The sequence below is a fragment of the Erpetoichthys calabaricus genome, chromosome 2 (genome assembly GCF_900747795.2).
Source record: "Erpetoichthys calabaricus chromosome 2, fErpCal1.3, whole genome shotgun sequence".
NCBI lineage: Eukaryota > Metazoa > Chordata > Cladistia > Polypteriformes > Polypteridae > Erpetoichthys > Erpetoichthys calabaricus.
Window position 1 is genome coordinate 232954177 of NC_041395.2, and position 19892 is coordinate 232974068.

Below are 19892 nucleotides of genomic sequence, written 5' to 3' on the forward strand. Positions count from 1 at the left end.
GATTTTGGACCTACTTATTAGGGACGTTCAAAACGTTTCTGCACTTTTATATTTTCTTTAAAAACAGTGAATGCGGGTGGAGTAGTAACTGGGCATTAAAAAGTTTATATGATTCTGGGAGAATTGCATCACAAACAAAGGTGATTCTGTAGAAAAGTGATGTAATCTGTTTTTGAAATTCTTAACAAATAGAATTAAAAAAAGTGTTGAAACATTTTGAACATCCCTTGTGTTAATGCTTTTATACTTTTTCAAAATCTTGCATCCCTGAGCCATTTTCCATTCACATGATTTATAGGCACACTGTGAACAGTGGCTACTTAAGATGTCACTATGGTAGCGTCAGGATTTAAGAAAACAAACTTTAGCATATAACTTAAGTTTTTCAGAGGGAGAACTTTAAAGCAGTTAGGAATTTTTGACTTCAAATTCATATCTTTGAATATTGTTTTAAGTTTTGCCAATCATTCAATCATCGATTTCCAAGTTCTGACTTTGGCCCATTTTCCTTATTATCTTTGCTTATCCCCTTCTCCATACCTTTATTTCCTAGTCCACATTAAAACCTTTGTACTTGAGGATGGGATTATTTCTCCTAATGACAACAGAAAGATGCTCAGGCTATGTTCATTATATATTCCAAATTCACTCATGAGCACATACAGTGCATCCGTGGGTTCTGTGATGGACTGGCACCTTGGCCAAGGCTGTTTTGCGTCTTGCGCCCCATTTCCTTCTACAACCCAGAATTGGACTAAGCATTTTTGAGGATGTTATGTTATTTTAGATGTTCAACACAATAAAGATGAATTGATCGGATCTATTTTTGTGACTGAACTCACAGCTGTTGCATTACATATTTCAGATATTTTTTATTGGAATTCCTAATTGCCAAGATTAATTTTGGTCTCTTAAATTCTGATTCCAAAGATCATTATCCCTGAATCAGGAGAAGATTGCATATTTCTTTAATGTTTGAATCATAGTGTTTTTATGTATGTTTCTTATGATAGGGCTCATCACCTATGGGAGGGGCCAAGGAGGTCAGGTGCAGTGTGAGTTGGGTGGTGGCCAAAGGCGGGGACCTTGGCGGTCCGATCCTCGGCTACAGAAGCTGGCTTTTGGGACGTGGAATGTCACCTCTCTGAAGGGGAAGGAGCCTGAGCTAGTGCGCGAGGTCGAGAGGTTCCAGATAGATATAGTCGGACTCACCTCGACGCACAGCTTGGACTCTGGAACCAATCTCCTTGAGAGGGGCTGGTCTCTCTACCACTCTGGAGTTGCCCCCGGTGAGAGGCGCCGAGGACGTGTTTGTATACTTATTGCCCCCGACTTGGAGCCTGTTCATTGGGGTTTACCCCGGTGGACGAGAGGGTAGCCTCCCTCCGCCTTCAGGTGGGGGCACGGGTCTTAAATGTTGTTTGCGCGTATGCACCAAACAGCAGTTTGGAATACCCACCCTTTTTGGAGTACCTGGAGGGGGTGCTAGAGGGCATACCTTCTGGGGACTCCCTCGTTCTGCTGGGAGACTTCAATGCTCACGTGGGCAATGACAGTGAGACCAGGAAGGGCATGATTGGGAGGAATGGCCCCCCTGATCTGAACCAGAGTGGTGTTTCGTTATTGGACTTCTGTGCTCGTCACGGATTGTCCATAACGAACACCATGTTCAAACATAGGGGTGTTCATATGTGCACTTGGCACCAGGACACCCTAGGCCTCAGTTCGATGATCGACTTTGTGGTCGTGTTGTCGGACTTGCGGCCACATGTCTTGGACACTCGGATGAACAGAGGGGCGGAGCTGTCAACTGATCACCACCTGGTGGTGAGTTGGCTTCAATGGTGGGGGAGGATGCTAGGGTTAGGGCCTGCTAGGCCCAAACGTGTTGTGAGGGTCTGCTGGGAATGTCTGGCAGAGCCCCCTGTCAGAAGTAGCTTCAACTCCCACCTCCAGCAGAACTTCGACCACATCCCGAGAGAGGTGGGGGACATTGAGTCCGAATGGGCCATGTTCCGTGCCTCTATTGTTGAAGCGGCTGACCGGAGCTGTGGCCATAAGGTGGTTGTTGCCTGTCGTGGCGGCAATCCCCGAACCCGTTGGTGGACACCGGCGGTGAGGGATGCCGTCAAGCTGAAGAAGGAGTCCTACAGGACCCTTTTGTCCTGTGGGACTCTGGAGGCAGCTGATAGGTACCGGCAGGCCAAGTGGAATGGTGGTTGCTGAGGCAAAAACTCGGGCGTGGGAGGAGTTTGGGGAGAACGACTTTTGGACAGCTTCGAGGAGATTCTGGTCCACCATCCAGCATCTCAAGAGGGGGAAGCAGTGCAGTGTCAACACTGTATATGGTGGGGATGGTGCGCTGCTGACCTCGACTTGGGACGTTGTGGGTCGGTGAGGGGAGTACTCCAACGACCTCCTCAATCCCACTAACATGCCTTCCAATGAGGAAGCAGAGCCTGGAGACTCAGAGGTGGGCTCCCCCATCTCTGGGACTGAGGTCACCGAGGTGGTCAAAAAACTGGCAGGGCCCCAGGGGTGGATGAGATACGCCCGGAGTTCCTCGAGGCTCTGGATGTTGCAGGGCTGTCTTGGATGACACGTCTCTGCAACATTGCATGGACATCAGGGACAGTGCCTCTGGATTGGCAGACTGGGGTGGTGGTCCCCCTCTTTAAGAAAGGGGACCAGAGGGTGTGTTCCAACTACAGAGGGATCACATTCCTCAGTCTCCCTGGAAAAGTCTATTCGGGGGTCCTGGAGAGGAGGATCTGTCGGATAGTCGAGCCTCGGATTCAGGAGGAATAGTGTGGTTTTCATCCTGGTCGCGGAACTGTGGACCAGCTCTACACCCTTAGCAGAGTCCTGGAGGGTGCATGGGAGTTTGCCCAACCAGTCTACATGTGTTTTGTGGACTTGGAAAAGGCATTTGACCGTGTCCCTCGGGGAATCCTGTGGGGGGTACTCCGAGAGTATGGGGTACCGGACCCCCTGATAAGGGCTGTTCGGTCCCTGTATGATCAGAGCTTGGTCCGCATTGCCGGCAGTAAGTCGAACCCGTTTCCAGTGAAAGTTGGACTCCGCCAGGGCTGCCCTTTGTCACCAATTCTGTTCATAACTTTTATGGACAGAATTTCTAGGCGCAACCAGGGCATTGAGGGGGTCCGGTTTGGTGGAATCAGGATTGGTTCACTGCTTTTTGCAGATGATGTTGTCCTGTTTGCTTCATCAGGCCGTGATCTTCAGCTCTCTCTGGATCAGTTCGCATCCAAGTGTGACGCGGCTGGGATGGGAATCAGCACCTCCAAATCCGAGACCATGGTCCTCAGCCAGAAAAGGGTGAAGTGCCCTCTCAGGGTTGGTAGCGAGATCCTGCCCCAAGTGGAGGAGTTCAAGTATCTCAGGATCTTGTTTACGAGTGAGGGAAGAATGGAGCGTGAGATCGACAGGCAGATTGGTGTGGCATCCGCAGTAATGCGGGCTTTGCATTGGTCTGTCGTGGTGAAAAAGGTGCTGAGCCGCAAGGCGAAGCTCTCAATTTACCAGTCAATCTACGTTCCTACCCTCACCTATGGTCATGAGCTATGGGTAGTGACCGAAAGAACGAGATCGCAAATACAAGCGGCTGAAATGAGTTTCCTCCATAGAGTGTCTGGGCTTTCCCTTAAAAATAGGGTGAGAAGCTCAGTCATCTGGGAGGGGCTCAGAGTAGAGCCGCTGCTCCTCCACATCGAGAGGAGTCAGATGAGGTGGCTCGGGCATCTGATCAGGATGCCTCCCTGGTGAGGTGTTCCGAGCACGTCTAACCGGGAAGAGGCCCAAGGGAAGACCCAGGACAAGCTGGAGGGACTATGTCTCTCGGCTGGCCTTGGGAACGCCTTGGGATTCCCCCGAAAGAGCTAGAAGAAGTGGCCGGGGAGAGGAAAGTCTGGGTATCTCTGCTCAAGCTGCTGCCCCCGCGACCCGACCTCGGATAAGCGGAAGAGAATGGATGGATGGATAATTTTCTCTCAAAAGTCATGTTTTCAATTGAACTGCATGAGTTGCTAAGTATAGTTTTCAAGAGGCACTTGAATAAGTACTTCATTTTATACTGTTATGTATATTTAGTTAAATAATCTGTATAAAACCACATTGCTCACTATTATAGGTATCATAGCATAACAATAACTACTGCAGAGTTGGACATAGGAAGAAAATCATCACTGAGAGCTGAAGCCACAACTACAGAAATTCATCATGGTCCCAATCCTCACACTGGTTGTTACTCTTTTAGTTGGAATAAATCCTCAAACTGATTAATGAGCAAATTACTCCTGACAACTTAAGACTGTTTAGACATTGTCTGTATCCCTTTGGATAGAAAAGATGCCTCCCATCACATGCTTCCTGTTTGCCCAACATAACAATCGGTTTTAATTGGTGAGGCTTAATCAATGAAGTGTGATATGACACATTTATTATATTCTAGTATGCCCCAGAATTACTACTTTTGTTTCTCCAAGATATGCCTGTGCATTTGTATGTTTAAAATATTTTTTCATTTTCAGATGAATATCAAACAAATTAATTTCTGAAATCTTTTTAACTTAATTATCATTTATCACTGTTGACACCAGTGTTTTTTTTTATCACAAAATACCCTCTGTGAAGGAGCATGTTTGCAAATGTAAATATGTCACAAGCCCATATTTTCTGAACAAACTACTTATTGTCAGTCCTGCCACATACTGGAAGAGTTAATGGTTGGGCTAAAATGCTGTGTCATTCTGTGTAGTGTATGACTTTTAATTAAAATGTCATGAATTCAGTTCTGGTAATTGTTAAAATAATGTGGCATTATAGCATGGTGGCAGGTAGACAAAAGACTAATAAGAACTGCACCTCAAATTCCACTTCCCACAGGTTTTTTTCATTACAGCATGGTATTTATAAGGATTAACTATAATCAGAACTGTTAGCACCTGGTAGCATAAAGATGCCTTTTCAAACCAAGCAAATATTTTTGATGACATTAAACAAGCAAATAAGTCTTCAAAATGTTAAACAGAATGTAATTTTCCAATATTTTAATATAAATTACTAGCAGTTCTGGGTAGCTTTCTGGTGCAGTGGCAAGCACTGCTGCCTTATACCTCTAGAGCCCTCGGTTCTTATCACAGACAGGCCACTGTTTATGTGGAGTTTGCACATTCTCTCCATGTCTAAATTGATTTTCTCCAGGTTCTTTGGTTTCTTTTCACATCACTAAGACATGTTTTTTAGCTTAATTGAGGACTCTAAATTGGCTCTTCGTGTGGGCGTGTGTATGAGAGTGTCCTGTGATTGACTGGTATCTGTCTGCAATTGTTTCCTGCATTGTAATCAGTGTTACTGGGAAAAAGGATCCAGCTCAGCACAACTTACAATATTAAAGGGGGGTTCAGAAATTAAAAACTAATGAATTAATGGAAGAATTATGAACTATTTTGTACAAGAAATACTAATATATAATTTATTATTGTTATTTTTGTAGGATACACACTGCTCAAAAGAATTAAGGGAACACAATCATCACAGTCTAACAGCAAGTCAATTCAGCTTCAGGGATATCAATCTGTCCAGTTAGGAAGCATAAGTGATTGTGAATCAACTTTATCTGCTTTTGGTGCAAATGAAAGTGACAACAGGTGTACTGGAGAGGCAATAACAAGACAAACCCCAAAAAGGGAATGGTTTTGCAGGTGGCGGCCACAAACAATTGCTCTCTCCTTATCCTTAATAACTGATTCCTCTCTAGTTTTGCATTTTGTTAGTGTCCTTGTCTCTACTGGTAACATGAGGTCATTCCTGCAGCCAATTCAGATTGCGCTGGTCGTGCAGCTTCTCCAGGATGGCAAATCCATATGTGCTGTCAGAAGAAGGTTTGCTGTACCTCCCAGCACAGTCTCATGAGCATAGAGGACAGGAGATGGGCTGTTACACAAGGAGAGCTGGACAGGACCATAGAAAGGCATCAACACAGCAGCAGAACTGGTATCTGCTCCTTTGTACAAGAAGGAACAGGATGAGCACTGTCAGAGCCCTACAAAAGGACCTCCAGCTGGCTACTGGTATGTATGTTTCTGACCAAACTGCCAGAAACAGACCCTGTGAGGGTGGTATGAGGGCCCAATGTCCTCTAGTGGGACTTGAGCTCACAGCCCATCACCATGCAGCTCGATTGCCATTCACCAGAAAATATAGCAATTGGTAGCTCCACCATTTCCTACCCATTTTCTTCACAGATGAGAGCAGGTTCACACTGAGCACATGTGACAGACGTCAAAGAGTCTGCCGATGCTGTGGTAAATGTTATGCAGCCTGCAACATCATCCAGCTTGACCAGTTTGGTTGTAGGTCAGTGATGATCTGGGGTTGCATAATCTTGGAGGGTTACACAAACCTCCACATGCTAGGCAACAGTACTCTGACTGCTACTAGGTACCGGAATGAAATCTTCTGAGCCACTGTCAGACCTTATACTGGTACAATGAGCTCTGGGTTCCTCCTGGTGCAAGACAATGCCCGGCCTCATTTGGGCTGAGTGTGTAGGCAGTTCCTGGATGATGAAGGCATTGATGCCATTGACTAGCTTGCACATTCCCCAGACCTGAATCCAGCTGAAAACCTCTTGGACATTATGTATAGGTGCATCTGATGCTGCCAAGTAGTGCCACAGTTTGTCCAGGAGCTCACTGATGCCCTGGTCCAAGTCTGGGAAGAGATCTCCTAGGACATTATCAGCTGTCTCACCAGGAGCATGCTCAGACATTGTCAGGAGTGCATACGGGCATGTGGGGGCCATACACAATACTGAGTCACATGAGTTGCAGTGATGAAATTCACAGAAGTTGGATCAGCCAGTGATTTCAATTTTTGACTTTAATTTTCGGTGTGGTGTTGAATCCAGGCCTCAGTGGGTTGGTGATTTTGGTTTCCATTGTCCGTTGTTACATCATTTTGCTTTCAATGAATTACACAGTAATACTCAGTAAAGATTTTCCACTTGAATATTTCACTTATCTAGATCTGATGTGTGATTTAAGTGTTCTCTTAATTTTTTTGAGCTGTGTATATTGTAGTACTGCACAGTGCTGACTCAATGGATCAATGGTCATGTTTTTGCTCTTTTAGGTAGATTTCTAGAAGGATGACACACTTAGCCAGAATAGAATGGAGATTTTGAGACTGTGTCAGGTTTGTCCTTTTTATAGGTGCCCCTGCAACTAGCACTGAAGTGGTTCACTTGAATTATGGAATGCCAACTAATACTGCTGCTGACTTGCTGATGTAGGACTCGATTCTGTTTCAATATATACTGGAGGCACATAAAAAAGTAGCCCACAAATCAAGTAGTACAACCTGAAAATGATATTTGTGACACACTTGCTTCTTTTGATAATTACCTTGTTGACCTATAAGGATTTCTTGTCATCCAATGTCCAGTGTTGGCAAAGAGATAAAAAGGTTTGCCATCAGTGCACCAAAACTATGAAAACCAACAGTATGTCCCTTGTTTCCTAGTTTACTGAATTGTTTATTTTACAGGAATGCTTCCAGGAATCCCTCACATGTCAACCTGATGGAACTTGTTAGAACATTTGGCTCTACAATTGAAAGTAACAACATCATGTTTCCTCTCCAGCAAGCACCACTTTCTTTTTATTCCCATATTTTTACATTGATTACATGTGAGTGGTTCTATGATTGGCTGGTGTCGTGCTCTGCATTGATTTCAGCCTTGCTACTGTAATAGACGCCCATTATTTTAACAGTCATTGATATGTTAATTGAACATTAAGCTCTCACTTTCATTTTTAATGCATCTTTACTCAAAAACTTTATATTACTTTTTAAATTGTGTTACTTACAGCCAGAGGGAGTTTCGGCCTTGAGTGATGACTCCAGTAAACTTAGTCAGCCTTCTTGCATCTACTTCAAACCACTGGAGGGGGTCATTTCTTCCTGCACACCATGCTCCATCGTAAAAATCATCCTCATAAATTCCTGCCTAAAAAATTTAAAATAAGAAAAACAGTCTTCAAAGTGTGAAATTACAATAACCCCAATGGTAATGATAATACCCCTTCCTGTTATATACATTGTTCTTCATTATTTAATGATTAATATTAATGTATATGTATATTGTGACAGATAGGGGCTCTGTTGCTCCCTTGAACCCTCGGATTAGACGCCAGACACCAGATAAAAGTCCAAATGTTGACTTTATTAATATAAATAAGTGCACAAAGCACCCTCCACTCCACAATTCTCAATAAACAATCAATAATCCAATACAATAATCACAATCCTCCACTCCCAGCAGCTCAGTCACCCTTCCTCCCAACTCGGCTCATCCGTCTGGGTGCTCCTGAACCCTCAGTCCATGCGACTTCCTAGCACCTCCAGGTCAGATCAAAAACTCTTCTTTTTCATCCTAGAAGCACGTCATTTCTTCTGTCCATGTGACTGGGATGTACTTCCGGGGTGTAGGGAAAATAGTCCTTACTCCTCCCTGCAGCGTCCTCTGGCGTCCCCCATGGTATCCAGCAGGGCTGTGAATTAAAAGTCCACTCTCCATAATTCCCTGCTGGCATTCGGGGCACTTCCACGCTACAGGGAGGGCTCCACCTGGCGGCCTGGGGGTATTGGCCAGGATGAATGGCCGGTCATATCCCACAATATGTATATGCAATGTAATGTGAGGACTATACTGGGGTAGCATATTGCTGGAATAAAGAACAATTATTAGTCAATCATTAGTCAAAGAAACTTTAAATGCATAACTAACAGATAAAAATTGAAAAATAATTTTAAAAATACATACAAAGTAAATGAGGAAAAATCCCAGAAAAGTGAAACCACCACAAATCTTCCTGCATTTTTTCACATAATCCTTTCAATGATCAATAGTTGAGAATATAACTCTTGGATTCCCAGCATTATCATTTATAATTTTAGAGAAACGGGATTGCCTCTCAAGGCGGACTACATTGTTATACTGAGTTATTTTAGCCTTCAATATTTTATAATGGACTACCAATTTAAGTTTTTCTGCATTTACACTCAGCTCTCAGACATTTTCACTTTAAATCAGACACTCTTTGGGTTTTTCAGTGTATAACACTGCTGGAGGATTTCTTAACTATCTTTGCAGGGGCAACAATGTCAGCTGCAGCTCTTGACTTCTTCTTATGAGCCACCAAATTAGAGCTGCTTACGCTAATTCAGATTTTTCAATGTGTAATTACTGCATTAATGTATAGCTGGCATATCATATTTGGACATTATTTTGACTTACTGTATTTTTATGACCAGCTCTATGCCAGCTCACCACATAATTAGAAAAAGAACAACTGTCAACTTGTCAATCCAACCCTCAACACAACAATAAATTAAGTTAACCAACCCTGAAAATTAATGGATGGAATTATCCATCTAGCTGTCTGTTTACAAATATCAGTTATAAAGCCTGCTAAATGTCCTTTTTTATTTTTATAAAATGTGGTTTAAAAACTACACACGAAACAGTTTAAATAAGAAAGATACAGTAAAAAAAATTCTGTCGTTGGAAGAGTTAAGTCTTCATAACTTTAGAGAATATATGTAGCTCTTCTGAAAAAAGAAGAGGCAGTTAAAAGAAGGACCAGTTGGGAATGTTTACCTGGAAAGTCTAGCTGCCAAATGTCTTAGGAAATCTAAATGTTTTATGGTACTCAAGGAAATAAAATGTGTGGTTTTTGTATTTCTATGTCTATACATTTTATGGATCCATCTTTTTCCATTACAAAGACATGGAGAGCTGTAGCCACTCTTGGTCTAATATTAATAAAGCATGAGGCATGAAGGCTTCAGTGTTCACAGTTTCCTGAGTTAAGAAGTAGTGCACTATACAGCTGAAAGAAACCCCCATAGATACATGGGTAGGCACCGGAGCTCACCCCAATGATAAACTTATTTAAAGAGAGTAAAGTGTATGTTAATATGTTAATGCAAGCTAAACACAGCCCAATGCAAAAAACACATGCTTTCTAATATACAATATATACACAGTAAAATCTGGCGTATTACTTATTTGTACTTACTTATACTTTTTGTAATACAGTCTTGCTGCTCAAGTACTATAATGTGGATAAATTATCTGCTGCACCATTTCACCTCTACTTAGTCATATTTCTGTTTTATATTAACAATACTCTTTCAAATTACATTTTACAAATAGTGAATTATAAACCATAAAAAGTATTATATTTAGTAACTTGCTGCTACCAGGAACCTAGCTGCATCTCCAGGAAGTCATATATCATATTCTGATTGCAAAAACCAATTCAGTTACTTACTTTTACTGTACAATGTGTGGCTCACCTCAAAATTACTAAATCAGTCATAACTGATCTGGATTAATCATCTCCATATGCGATAAATACAATGAACTTGCTCCATAAAATCTTAGGGTTTTAAATTACCTTGAAATAGAGCATATTATTTCCAATTAGTATCTCAGCACTAAGACCAACTTTGAACATTCTATTTAACTGTTTAGGGTACAAACCAGAGTCAAAATTACACATCAGCTTAAAGATGTATTCAAACTTCATTTTAACAAAGTTCTTAAACAAGGTCTTACTAGCTAATCTCCTCTATAACTAATATTAGCCTGCAATATTTGTATAACTAAAATGATTTTATATTTTAATTTAATTCTTAGTATCTATATTGTTCTATATATATATATATATATATATATATATATATATATATATATATATATATATATATATATATATAAGGCTTAACAATAAAGATTTTTACTCATTTATATGGATTTCAAAAAGCAGCTGGAAAAGTTATTAGTTATTACTTCACAAATCAAAAGTAGATGATCCCTCCCATCTTAGCCACCAACTGTTTGCTCTTCTGCCATCTGGAGTATCTGGACCAGCTTTACCAGACAATACAACAGGTTCTTTCTCAAGATGCTTAGACAACTGAACAAGCCTTCTGCCTCCAAATTCAAATCAGACACAAGTCACTGCACCACCACTATTACTGCTACTGCCTTCTGAGGAGAACTATGCATTGTCTGTGACTGTTTACACATCTTGTGGTACACAAACTGCATGTTTGCTCTCAGGAACTGCTGCCACTGACTTGTCTTCTATTGCCTCATGTTCAACATCCTTGAATGTTACAAATGCCATATCTATGTGTATTGTAGTTTCCACTGTTATGTTGCTTTCACTGTGAAAACTGCACCATACTCTGTAATTCTTAATTGGACATACTTATATATTTATTTATTTATTTATATAATCCTCCATATACGTAGACCTTTCTAAAGTATCAATATTGAACTTGTTGTACTGTGGTCCTGGGGAGTGACATTTATATCACTGTACTGCCCATGTATAGACGATATGTCAATAAAGTCCACTTGAACTTGAATTTGAACTTACTAATATTCTTTTTTCTAATCTATATCTTTTATGCCTACATTATGACACTATTGAAAGTAGCTGGTGATATTTGTCCATCACCTGAATCGCTAGCTGATCCTGCTCTACTTTTTTCCTTATATGCATCACTCTATACATTTCTGCAAATACAACCATAATCTGACAATTCAACAGTTACTGAGAATCTACTATTTACATGCAAACATCTGAAGGCAGAAGTCCAGAAATGATTGGTGGAAAGAAACACAAATAATATTTCACACATCTGCTACCGCATACAGAGGAAATATTACCTGAATTAAGTATGAATATCATTTTCTCAGAATTGCATACTTCTATTTAAAATAATTTGAGATAGGAGAGGAATAAAATGCAGCGTTAGAAAGTATACAAGTTTTTCTGTTAGATGAGTAATACTAAGCAATTATTTCTAAGCATTAAATATGCATTTTGCTGGAAGTAGTGTAACTGGTGTACTTATGAAAAATTTCTGGAGGACTGCAACAAATGCTAATCATATTTATTTGTGTCTGAATGAGCAAAATATGGTGTCTCACTACAGTGTTCATCATCCAGTGAATGTGGTTATACCAGCAACACATTTACCTCCTAAAACACTGGAGATATGTTTCAAGCTGTTCATTGCTGCTTTCAAAATATTCAGTATGTTATCATAAATGAAAATCAGTGCATGAATCTGATAAAGTGCTAGAATTTACCCTTCAATAAAAAAAGAAAATGTTTAAGTACCTACAACTTAACTCATCTTTTGAATCAAATTGAGATTTCTTAATCCTTTGTATATCTATTGTTTCATTCTTTTCTCTATATTGATTTTGAAGTAAACGGCTGTATTTTCAAGTTACTATTATTTGTTTGACTGAGCAGCATGCCATGGTAATGTCCTGTTTTTGAAAAAATAAATAAAAAATTATTTAAAAAAAAGCATCAAAAATGTCTCTGAAGACATCACAAAAGGACAACTTTGTGGCTCCCAAAATATAACAGGTAGACTGATGTTACATGTCAGATTACCTTGGGTGAATAGATGTTTTGGAACAGCGCTTAATCTGGCAGCAGAAATAAAAAAAGCAGAAATGTCAAGGCTGGAATAATGGCAACCTGAGCTGGCAGACCATTATTTAAACAAGCAGTCTATGCAGCCATAGTGCCACCATCCTAATATAGCACAAAAAACATCCTTCTACCAAATACAGTGGTACCTCGGTATACGTCTGCTTTGGAATAAGTCCAAAATTTTGGTTGGTATACGACTTGCGTGCTACAAGACCGTGTGGTATAGCGGGTCCGCGGCTTCAAAGAAAAGGGCCAGGTTTTAACTAGTATAGCCGTGTCGTTCTCCATAGGCGCGATTGCACAACTGCAGGGAAGTTAATGAGATAGTTGGAGTGAGTCGCACCTGCACAGGCAGGCTGTGATCGGGAAGAGTGAGACTGCATTTTTAACCTCGGATTTTATTGGATTTTTTTATTGTTGTTTTTATCCCCACAGAACACTTGTTTTTATGGATATTTATTAAATAATTATTTATTGAAACCAGATGCACTGCACTTTTTGTTTGGACACTGATTTTTGTTTTAAATAAAAGCACTTGGCATTCTTGCACTATCCCCTGGGTTCATTTGAGAATTGTCCTCATTTGTCTCATCTCGGTGACATTACCAACGCTGTCGGGTTCAGGACTCCCCATAAGGACGTATGGGAGTGTGGAGCGGACCTGTATCGTCACACCGCACGCTACCCTACGCTGCCCACGAGCGTCAGTACGCCAGTTGCTAGCATTCAGTGAACAACTCGCGCTATAACTCTATGTGAATTTTCACGTGATTTTGTGTTTTTTCGCGTAAATTTGAATTGATTGTTGAAAAGTATGAAGGTGGCATGCTTATCCGGGACATGGCTGCTACATACCGTATGCCGAGAACAACGGTATCTACGATTGTGAAAAACAAACATGTTATTAAAAAGTAAAGTGAGGTTAAATTTTAATTTATTTCATCTAATTGCTTTTGTATTTATGTATTTTAGTATTAAGCAGTGTTTAAATTATTTTATACAACCCCATCAATGTATAATACGCCAATAACAATAGGATTTTTTTTCATGGGAAACAGATTAATCATTTTCCCTTTATTTCTTATGGGAAAAATTCATTTGGTATATGTCCTGTTTGGTATAAGTCAAAGGATCTGGAACGGATTAAGGATGTTGTGGGATATGGCTGGCCTTTTATCCTGGCCAATACCCCCAGGCCGCCATGGGGAGCCCTGCCTGCAACATAGAGGTGCCCCAAGTTCCAGAAGGGCATAATGGACAGTGGAGTTTTTCATCACAGCCCTGCAAGATACCATGGGGGCCTCCAGGAGACGCTGCAGGAAGACCCAGAGACTTTGGTTTCACCCATAACCCGGAAGTACGTCTTAGTCACGGCGACAGAAGGAATGACGTACTTCCGGGATGAAGAAGAGGAGTTTTCACCTGACCCAGAAGTGCTGAATAATCACATGGACTGAGGGATCAGAAGCACTTTCGGGTCATGAACTATATAAAGGACTGTGGGAGATCCCAGGGTTGAGCTGAGTCAGGAGGAAGGGTGGCAACGCGTCTGGGAGTGGAGGATTGTTTATTGATTAGTGTTATTGTATTGATTTATGAGTATTGTGGAGTGGAGGGTGCTTTGTGCACTTTATTGTCCAAATAAATATTATTATTGGACTTTTATCTGGTGTCTGGCATCTGATCAGAGGGTTCAAGGGAGCAATAGCGACCCCTATCTGTCACAATGTATACCAAGGTATCACTGTAATTAATTTAGTCACCACAGGCTAGAACTGCAATTTTCTACAAATTTTCCTTCTAAGAAGATATATTTTTCATTAATTTTGTTGACAATTTGAAACATTGAACTTTATTTTATTTATGATTAATTTACTGTAGATAATTTTATATAATGATTTTAGATCATTTTTAAAAATACAATGATTTTAGATAATTATATAATTTTACAATCACTTGGATACTAAAAATGCCATGTGAATCCACCAAAAGTCCATGAAAGCAAAGTAATAAATATCTCTAACAGACACTATAAATTATCACAGGAAATGTTTTGATAAAATATAGAAAAAGTAACACAAAAAAAACAAGTTTCGAGATTGAAATCCAATGATTCCACATACTGCTACTACTACTACTCTGTAATCAATGTAGTAATCAGTGTTTATTTGATTAAGTACAAAACAAAGTGACGCGAGCATTGATCTGTTACTCTTTATTGTTTTGTGGCATATCAATATAACATTAATAGTCAACTGTATGTAATAATTGTGCAGTCCTCAGTAAAATGTAATGGAGACACAATCATGGCAAAATAGGTGTTTATCCTGAAAAACAATCCATAAGCTGACCTAGACCTTTACAGACCTGCCTAGAAATGGTCTTACACCAGCCTGTCATTCCCCAACTACTACCAACGGGCTTCAGCTTACTAGGCCTAAAATGGGAAGCTGACTTTAAAATCCAAAAAAATAATTTAAAATATCAGAAGAATACAAAAAACACTTTAGAAAAAAAAAACTGTAAACTTGTGGTTTGTTGTGACAACTCAAATCAAAGTATCTTTAGAAATTGAGAATGTATTGAAAAAAAATTAAACATGAACAGAATTTAAGAACACAAGCAATAGTGTCCAAAAACCGAAATATGAAAAGAAAACTACACTTACAATAACCTCAACATCTCAGGGATTTACTGCCAGAACACTCTCTTTGACCTCAGTATAAAGGCTGAGTGACATCACTGTGGCCGCATCTCATGGGGTTCCATCAACACAAGGAATGTAGGAGCATTTAAAGACATAATACACAAGTAGCAAATAAAAGGCACACCTAACAGAAATTGTACAAAGACATGGCATAATGTAAAAAAATATTAAAATATAAAATACCTCAAATCCAGTAAATAAGCTCTGGTTAAAACATAACACAGAGCAGCAGGTGATTAACAAACATCAGTAGCTTCTTTTTAATGTCAAACAATGGTGATGTCATGGCATTGCTATTTTGATATGAATTTTCAACCCAAACATTGCCATTTCACATTAGATCTTCATGGCCTTAGCTATATTGCGATCATAATTACTTTTGTTGTAACAAATGATGTCATCACATGGATAGTAGTTAAGATGGGCAACTGTATACTTGATGTCCAAATATATGAATAAATTCAAATAAAAAAAAAAAATCTTTGTGTTTGCAAGTTATTTAGGAAAAGGATATTCAGATAGCCAGTACTTTTTGCCAGATTTTATCTTTCATTTTGTGTTTGATGCTAGATATTTGTTACATCCAGTGTTGACCTTTTGCCTGTGTTAGGACTACTCTTTTGGTTCTCCCCACTGGTTAATTTAATTCCTTTGACTTTTTCTTTCTTGGTGGTCCTAACCTCATTGAAATTACTGTCTGCAAGAAGGTTAGACAGGGTACTCCATATAGTCCTATAAACAAGGAGGTTTACCTAAGGAACATAATTAGGCCAGCTAGTGGACCACCCAGCTCTGAGATCTCCATTGTTCCACAGATGAACTACAGCATTAAATTAACCAAAGATGTTTTCAGTGGGCGGCACGGTGGCGCAGTGGGTAGCGCTGCTGCCTCGCAGTTGGGAGATCTGGGGACCTGGGTTCGCTTCCCGGGTCCGCCCTGCGTGGAGTTTGCATGTTCTCCCCGTGTCTGCGTGGGTTTCCTCCGGGCGCTCCGGTTTCCTCCCACAGTCCAAAGACATGCAGGTTAGGTGGATTGGCGATTCTAAATTGGCCCTAGTGTGTGCTTGGTGTGTGGGTGTGTTTGTGTGTGTCCTGCGGTGGGTTGGCCCCCTGCCCAGGATTGGTTCCCTGCCTTGTGCCCTGTGTTGGCTGGGATTGGCTCCAGCAGACCCCCGTGACCCTGTGTTCGGATTCAGCGGGTTGGAAAATGGATGGATGGATGTATGTAAAAAATTAAGCAAGACTTGCATAGATTGTCAACCCTTCATCTCACTTTAGCTGGAAGAATTAACATTGTTAAGATGAATATCCTTCCTAAGCTTCTCTTTATATTTCAAGACATTCCAATATATATCAATAAATATTTTTTTAAGAAATTAGACTCAACCATAACCTATTTTATTTGGAATTCAAAACATCCACGTATCCAAAGGGCGACCTTACAAAGACCTAAGGCGGAAGGTGTCATGGCTTTACCTAACTTTCAATTTTATTACTGGGCAGCAAACATACAAACTATAAAAACCTGGACATGGACAGAAATAGATGAACAGATACAGGCTTGGTCCACAATAGAAATACAACCCTGCAGTACTTCTTTATATTCCTTGCTTTGTACCCCAATAAATACACGTTATTGCCAATATATACTAACAACCCAATTGTGCTTCACTCACTCAGAATATGGAACCAATGTAGAAAGTATTTTAAGACAGAGAAGCTTTTAACTGTTTCACCTCTGTATGAGAACCACCTTTTCCCACCCTCTCAAACGTACCCAGTTTTTAATGCCTGGAAAATGTCAGGGATTAAATCACTTAGAGTTCTGCACATAGACGTTTTTGCATCCTACGAAAAATTACATTCCAAATTCAACTTACCACCAGCACATTTTTTCACTACCTTCAAATTCGAAATTTTGTTAAACAGAACCTGTCTAATTTTCCTCACCTCCCACCTATCTCTATACCAGAAAAAATATTGCTTAGTCTCAAGGACTCGGACAGCATTTCTGTAATAAATAAAACTATTTTACAGTCCCTCCCTTTCAAAGATCCAAGACAAAAGTGGAAAAAGGATCTCTTACTCAATATTTCAGAAAAGGAGTGGAAAGTAGCAATGCACAGAATTCACTCGAGTTCCATATGCGCAAAGCATACAATTATTCAAGTTAAAATTATGTAACAAGCGCATTTCTCTCATTTAAAATTGTCTAATATGTTTCCAGGGCAAGATCCAACCTGCCAATATTGCAATCAAGCTCTGGCCTCACTGGGTCACATGTTTTGGGCCTGCACCAAATTAACATCATTTCAGACCAAAATCTTTAAATGCCTTTTAGACAACTTGGATGTCACAATCTCTCCTAATCCACTAACAGCTGTGTTTGGTGTACTTCCAGATGGGCTTAAAATGGAGAAGGACAAACAAACTGTAATTGCTTTACTACACTATTGGTGCATCACTAGGTAACTGATGTTATATACTGAAAATGGAAAAAAATCTAATTTGCACTTAGAGGATCTGTACAAAATTTTTTCAAAACCTGGAAGGATCTAATCAATAACATTTTAGAATAAGCATTTAAATGGAGGAAGCAGGTTCTCTCCCCTCTTTTACTCCATTTATCTTTATTCATTTATTTTATTTATTCATTTGTCTTTACTAGTATAAAGTTTTAGACTGCTGGCCTAGCTCTGTTTCTCAGGGGTGGGGGTTGATTTGTTTCAAACCTTTTTCTTTTTTTTTTGCCATTTTGTAAAACTCGAGATATGAGTATGGAGTGTTATTTGATTTTAATAAATTCAATAAAATTAAAAAAAAAAAAAGAAATGAGTACATTAAAGGGTCAGCTCAGGATGGGAGACAAAGACAAAGTCAGAGAGGCAAGATTGCGTTGGTTTGGATATGTGTAGAGAAGAGATGCTGGGTATATTAGGAAAAGGATGTTAACGATAGAGCTGCCAAGGAAAAGGAGAAGAGGAAGGCCTAAGCAAAGGTTTATGGATGTGGTGAGAGAAGACATGCAGGTGATGGGTGTAACAGAACAAGATGCAGAGGACAGAAAGATATGGAAAAAGATGATCCACTGTGGCAACCCCTAACGGGCTTAGCTGAAAGAAGAAGAAGGTAATCAGTTATATTCAGGTATATTAGATTCTCCTGATATCTGCTGAAAAGCCATGTTTACTTTTTAGTCTCTAAATCTAATTGCCTATGAAGTTTCAGTCATCAAATATTCACTTGAATCTTCTTTTCAGTATAGATCATAACTTCTGCATAAAGAAACAGTTTTTGATAAACCAGAATAGAAAACTGACAGAAAATGGAAAACTGAAGATATTTTAGAAGAAAATGTTTTGTTTTTTTTTTGGACTGGAGAAATGAATTATTTAAAAATGTGTTGCACACATTTGCGTTACAATAAAGTGTGATATATTTTTTATTTGTGTACTAAAGCACAAATCTTTGGAACTCCATGTTTATTCTTCCCATTTAGAAAAAAATATATATTTTTAAATCTACAGTAACATGAAAATTTGTGTCACCTGCTGATTTCTAAGTAAACAACGCTACAAGAGCAGCAAGCTCTCTTTATACATTTTTCTAAAAGACTGGTTGACACGAGAAAGCACCTGCAGTTGTTTTCTGTTCTGCATTTTGTTTCAGTATCTATTTTTGAAATAATGTAACCATAGCTAAGAACATCAAAACAGAGCATGCCATTTATGTGTGTAGATTTATCTGTTTTTATAATTCAAAAACTTAACATTCTTAATATGTGTTAGGTACCAATTAATTATAAAACAACCCACACCTTATACATCATTCATTTCTTCTTGGTACACAAAACTTATACACTTCCTGGAGTCCATACTTAATAATTGTACTAAAACATTTTTATGTCTATTATCAATCTAACCATCTATCTATCCATCCATCATCATCATTAAATACTCAGGGACCTTCAAACTAGACTTGATATTATTTTGGAGGAATTAAGTGGATAGGACTGGCAAGCTTTGTTGGGCTGAATGGGCTATTCTTGTCTTAATTTTTCTAATGTTCTAATTTACTTCCACCAGCTTGTTACTTTTTTATTAGGTGTAATTATGAAAAGAAGATATAATTGATGTCTCAGCAACTATCAGTTCACTGTGTCAGGTTTCAAGGAAAGTTAGAGGACATGGACCCTGAACTGTTTGATCCTACCCTTGTTAGGGAAGAAGGATGAATGAGTGGGGAAAGAAGGGAGAGAGTAAGCCATTCATATCATTTTATTCTGTCTACTGTATATATTGTCACTCTGAGACATTATTGGTTGCATTACTAGTTGCTGGATTTGGTAGTTAAAAACGTCCAATATCCCAAGGAAGCAAACAAAATGTTGAATTTTCATTGAAAGTAAAAGAAAATCATAATAATGTAATTTGCGATAATTTAAAAATTAATAAAGTAGTCATAAACTCGAGAGCACATAACTGCAAAATGATTGTGCGGACCAAATATGTAGCTCCAAGTATATAGTGGTGATTTTGATTCATAAAGCAGTCTTTGTCCTAACTGGAGTTGGTATCATCATGCACATGTGTTTTCCAGTCACCTAGTGACAGCTACTTAAAGAGAGGTTA

The 19892-nt window shown here is 39.5% G+C and overlaps 1 protein-coding gene across 1 annotated transcript in view; it reads right to left on the reverse strand.

Moving 5' to 3' along the window:
* The window catches only part of LOC114646877 (inactive carboxypeptidase-like protein X2), a 357898-nt gene that overhangs the window by 150987 nt on the left and 187019 nt on the right, over positions 1-19892 (reverse strand). The window contains exon 4 of the mRNA XM_028795245.2: positions 7893-8032. Coding sequence (XP_028651078.1) covers positions 7893-8032 — 140 coding nt within the window. The remainder of the gene's footprint in view (positions 1-7892; positions 8033-19892) is intronic.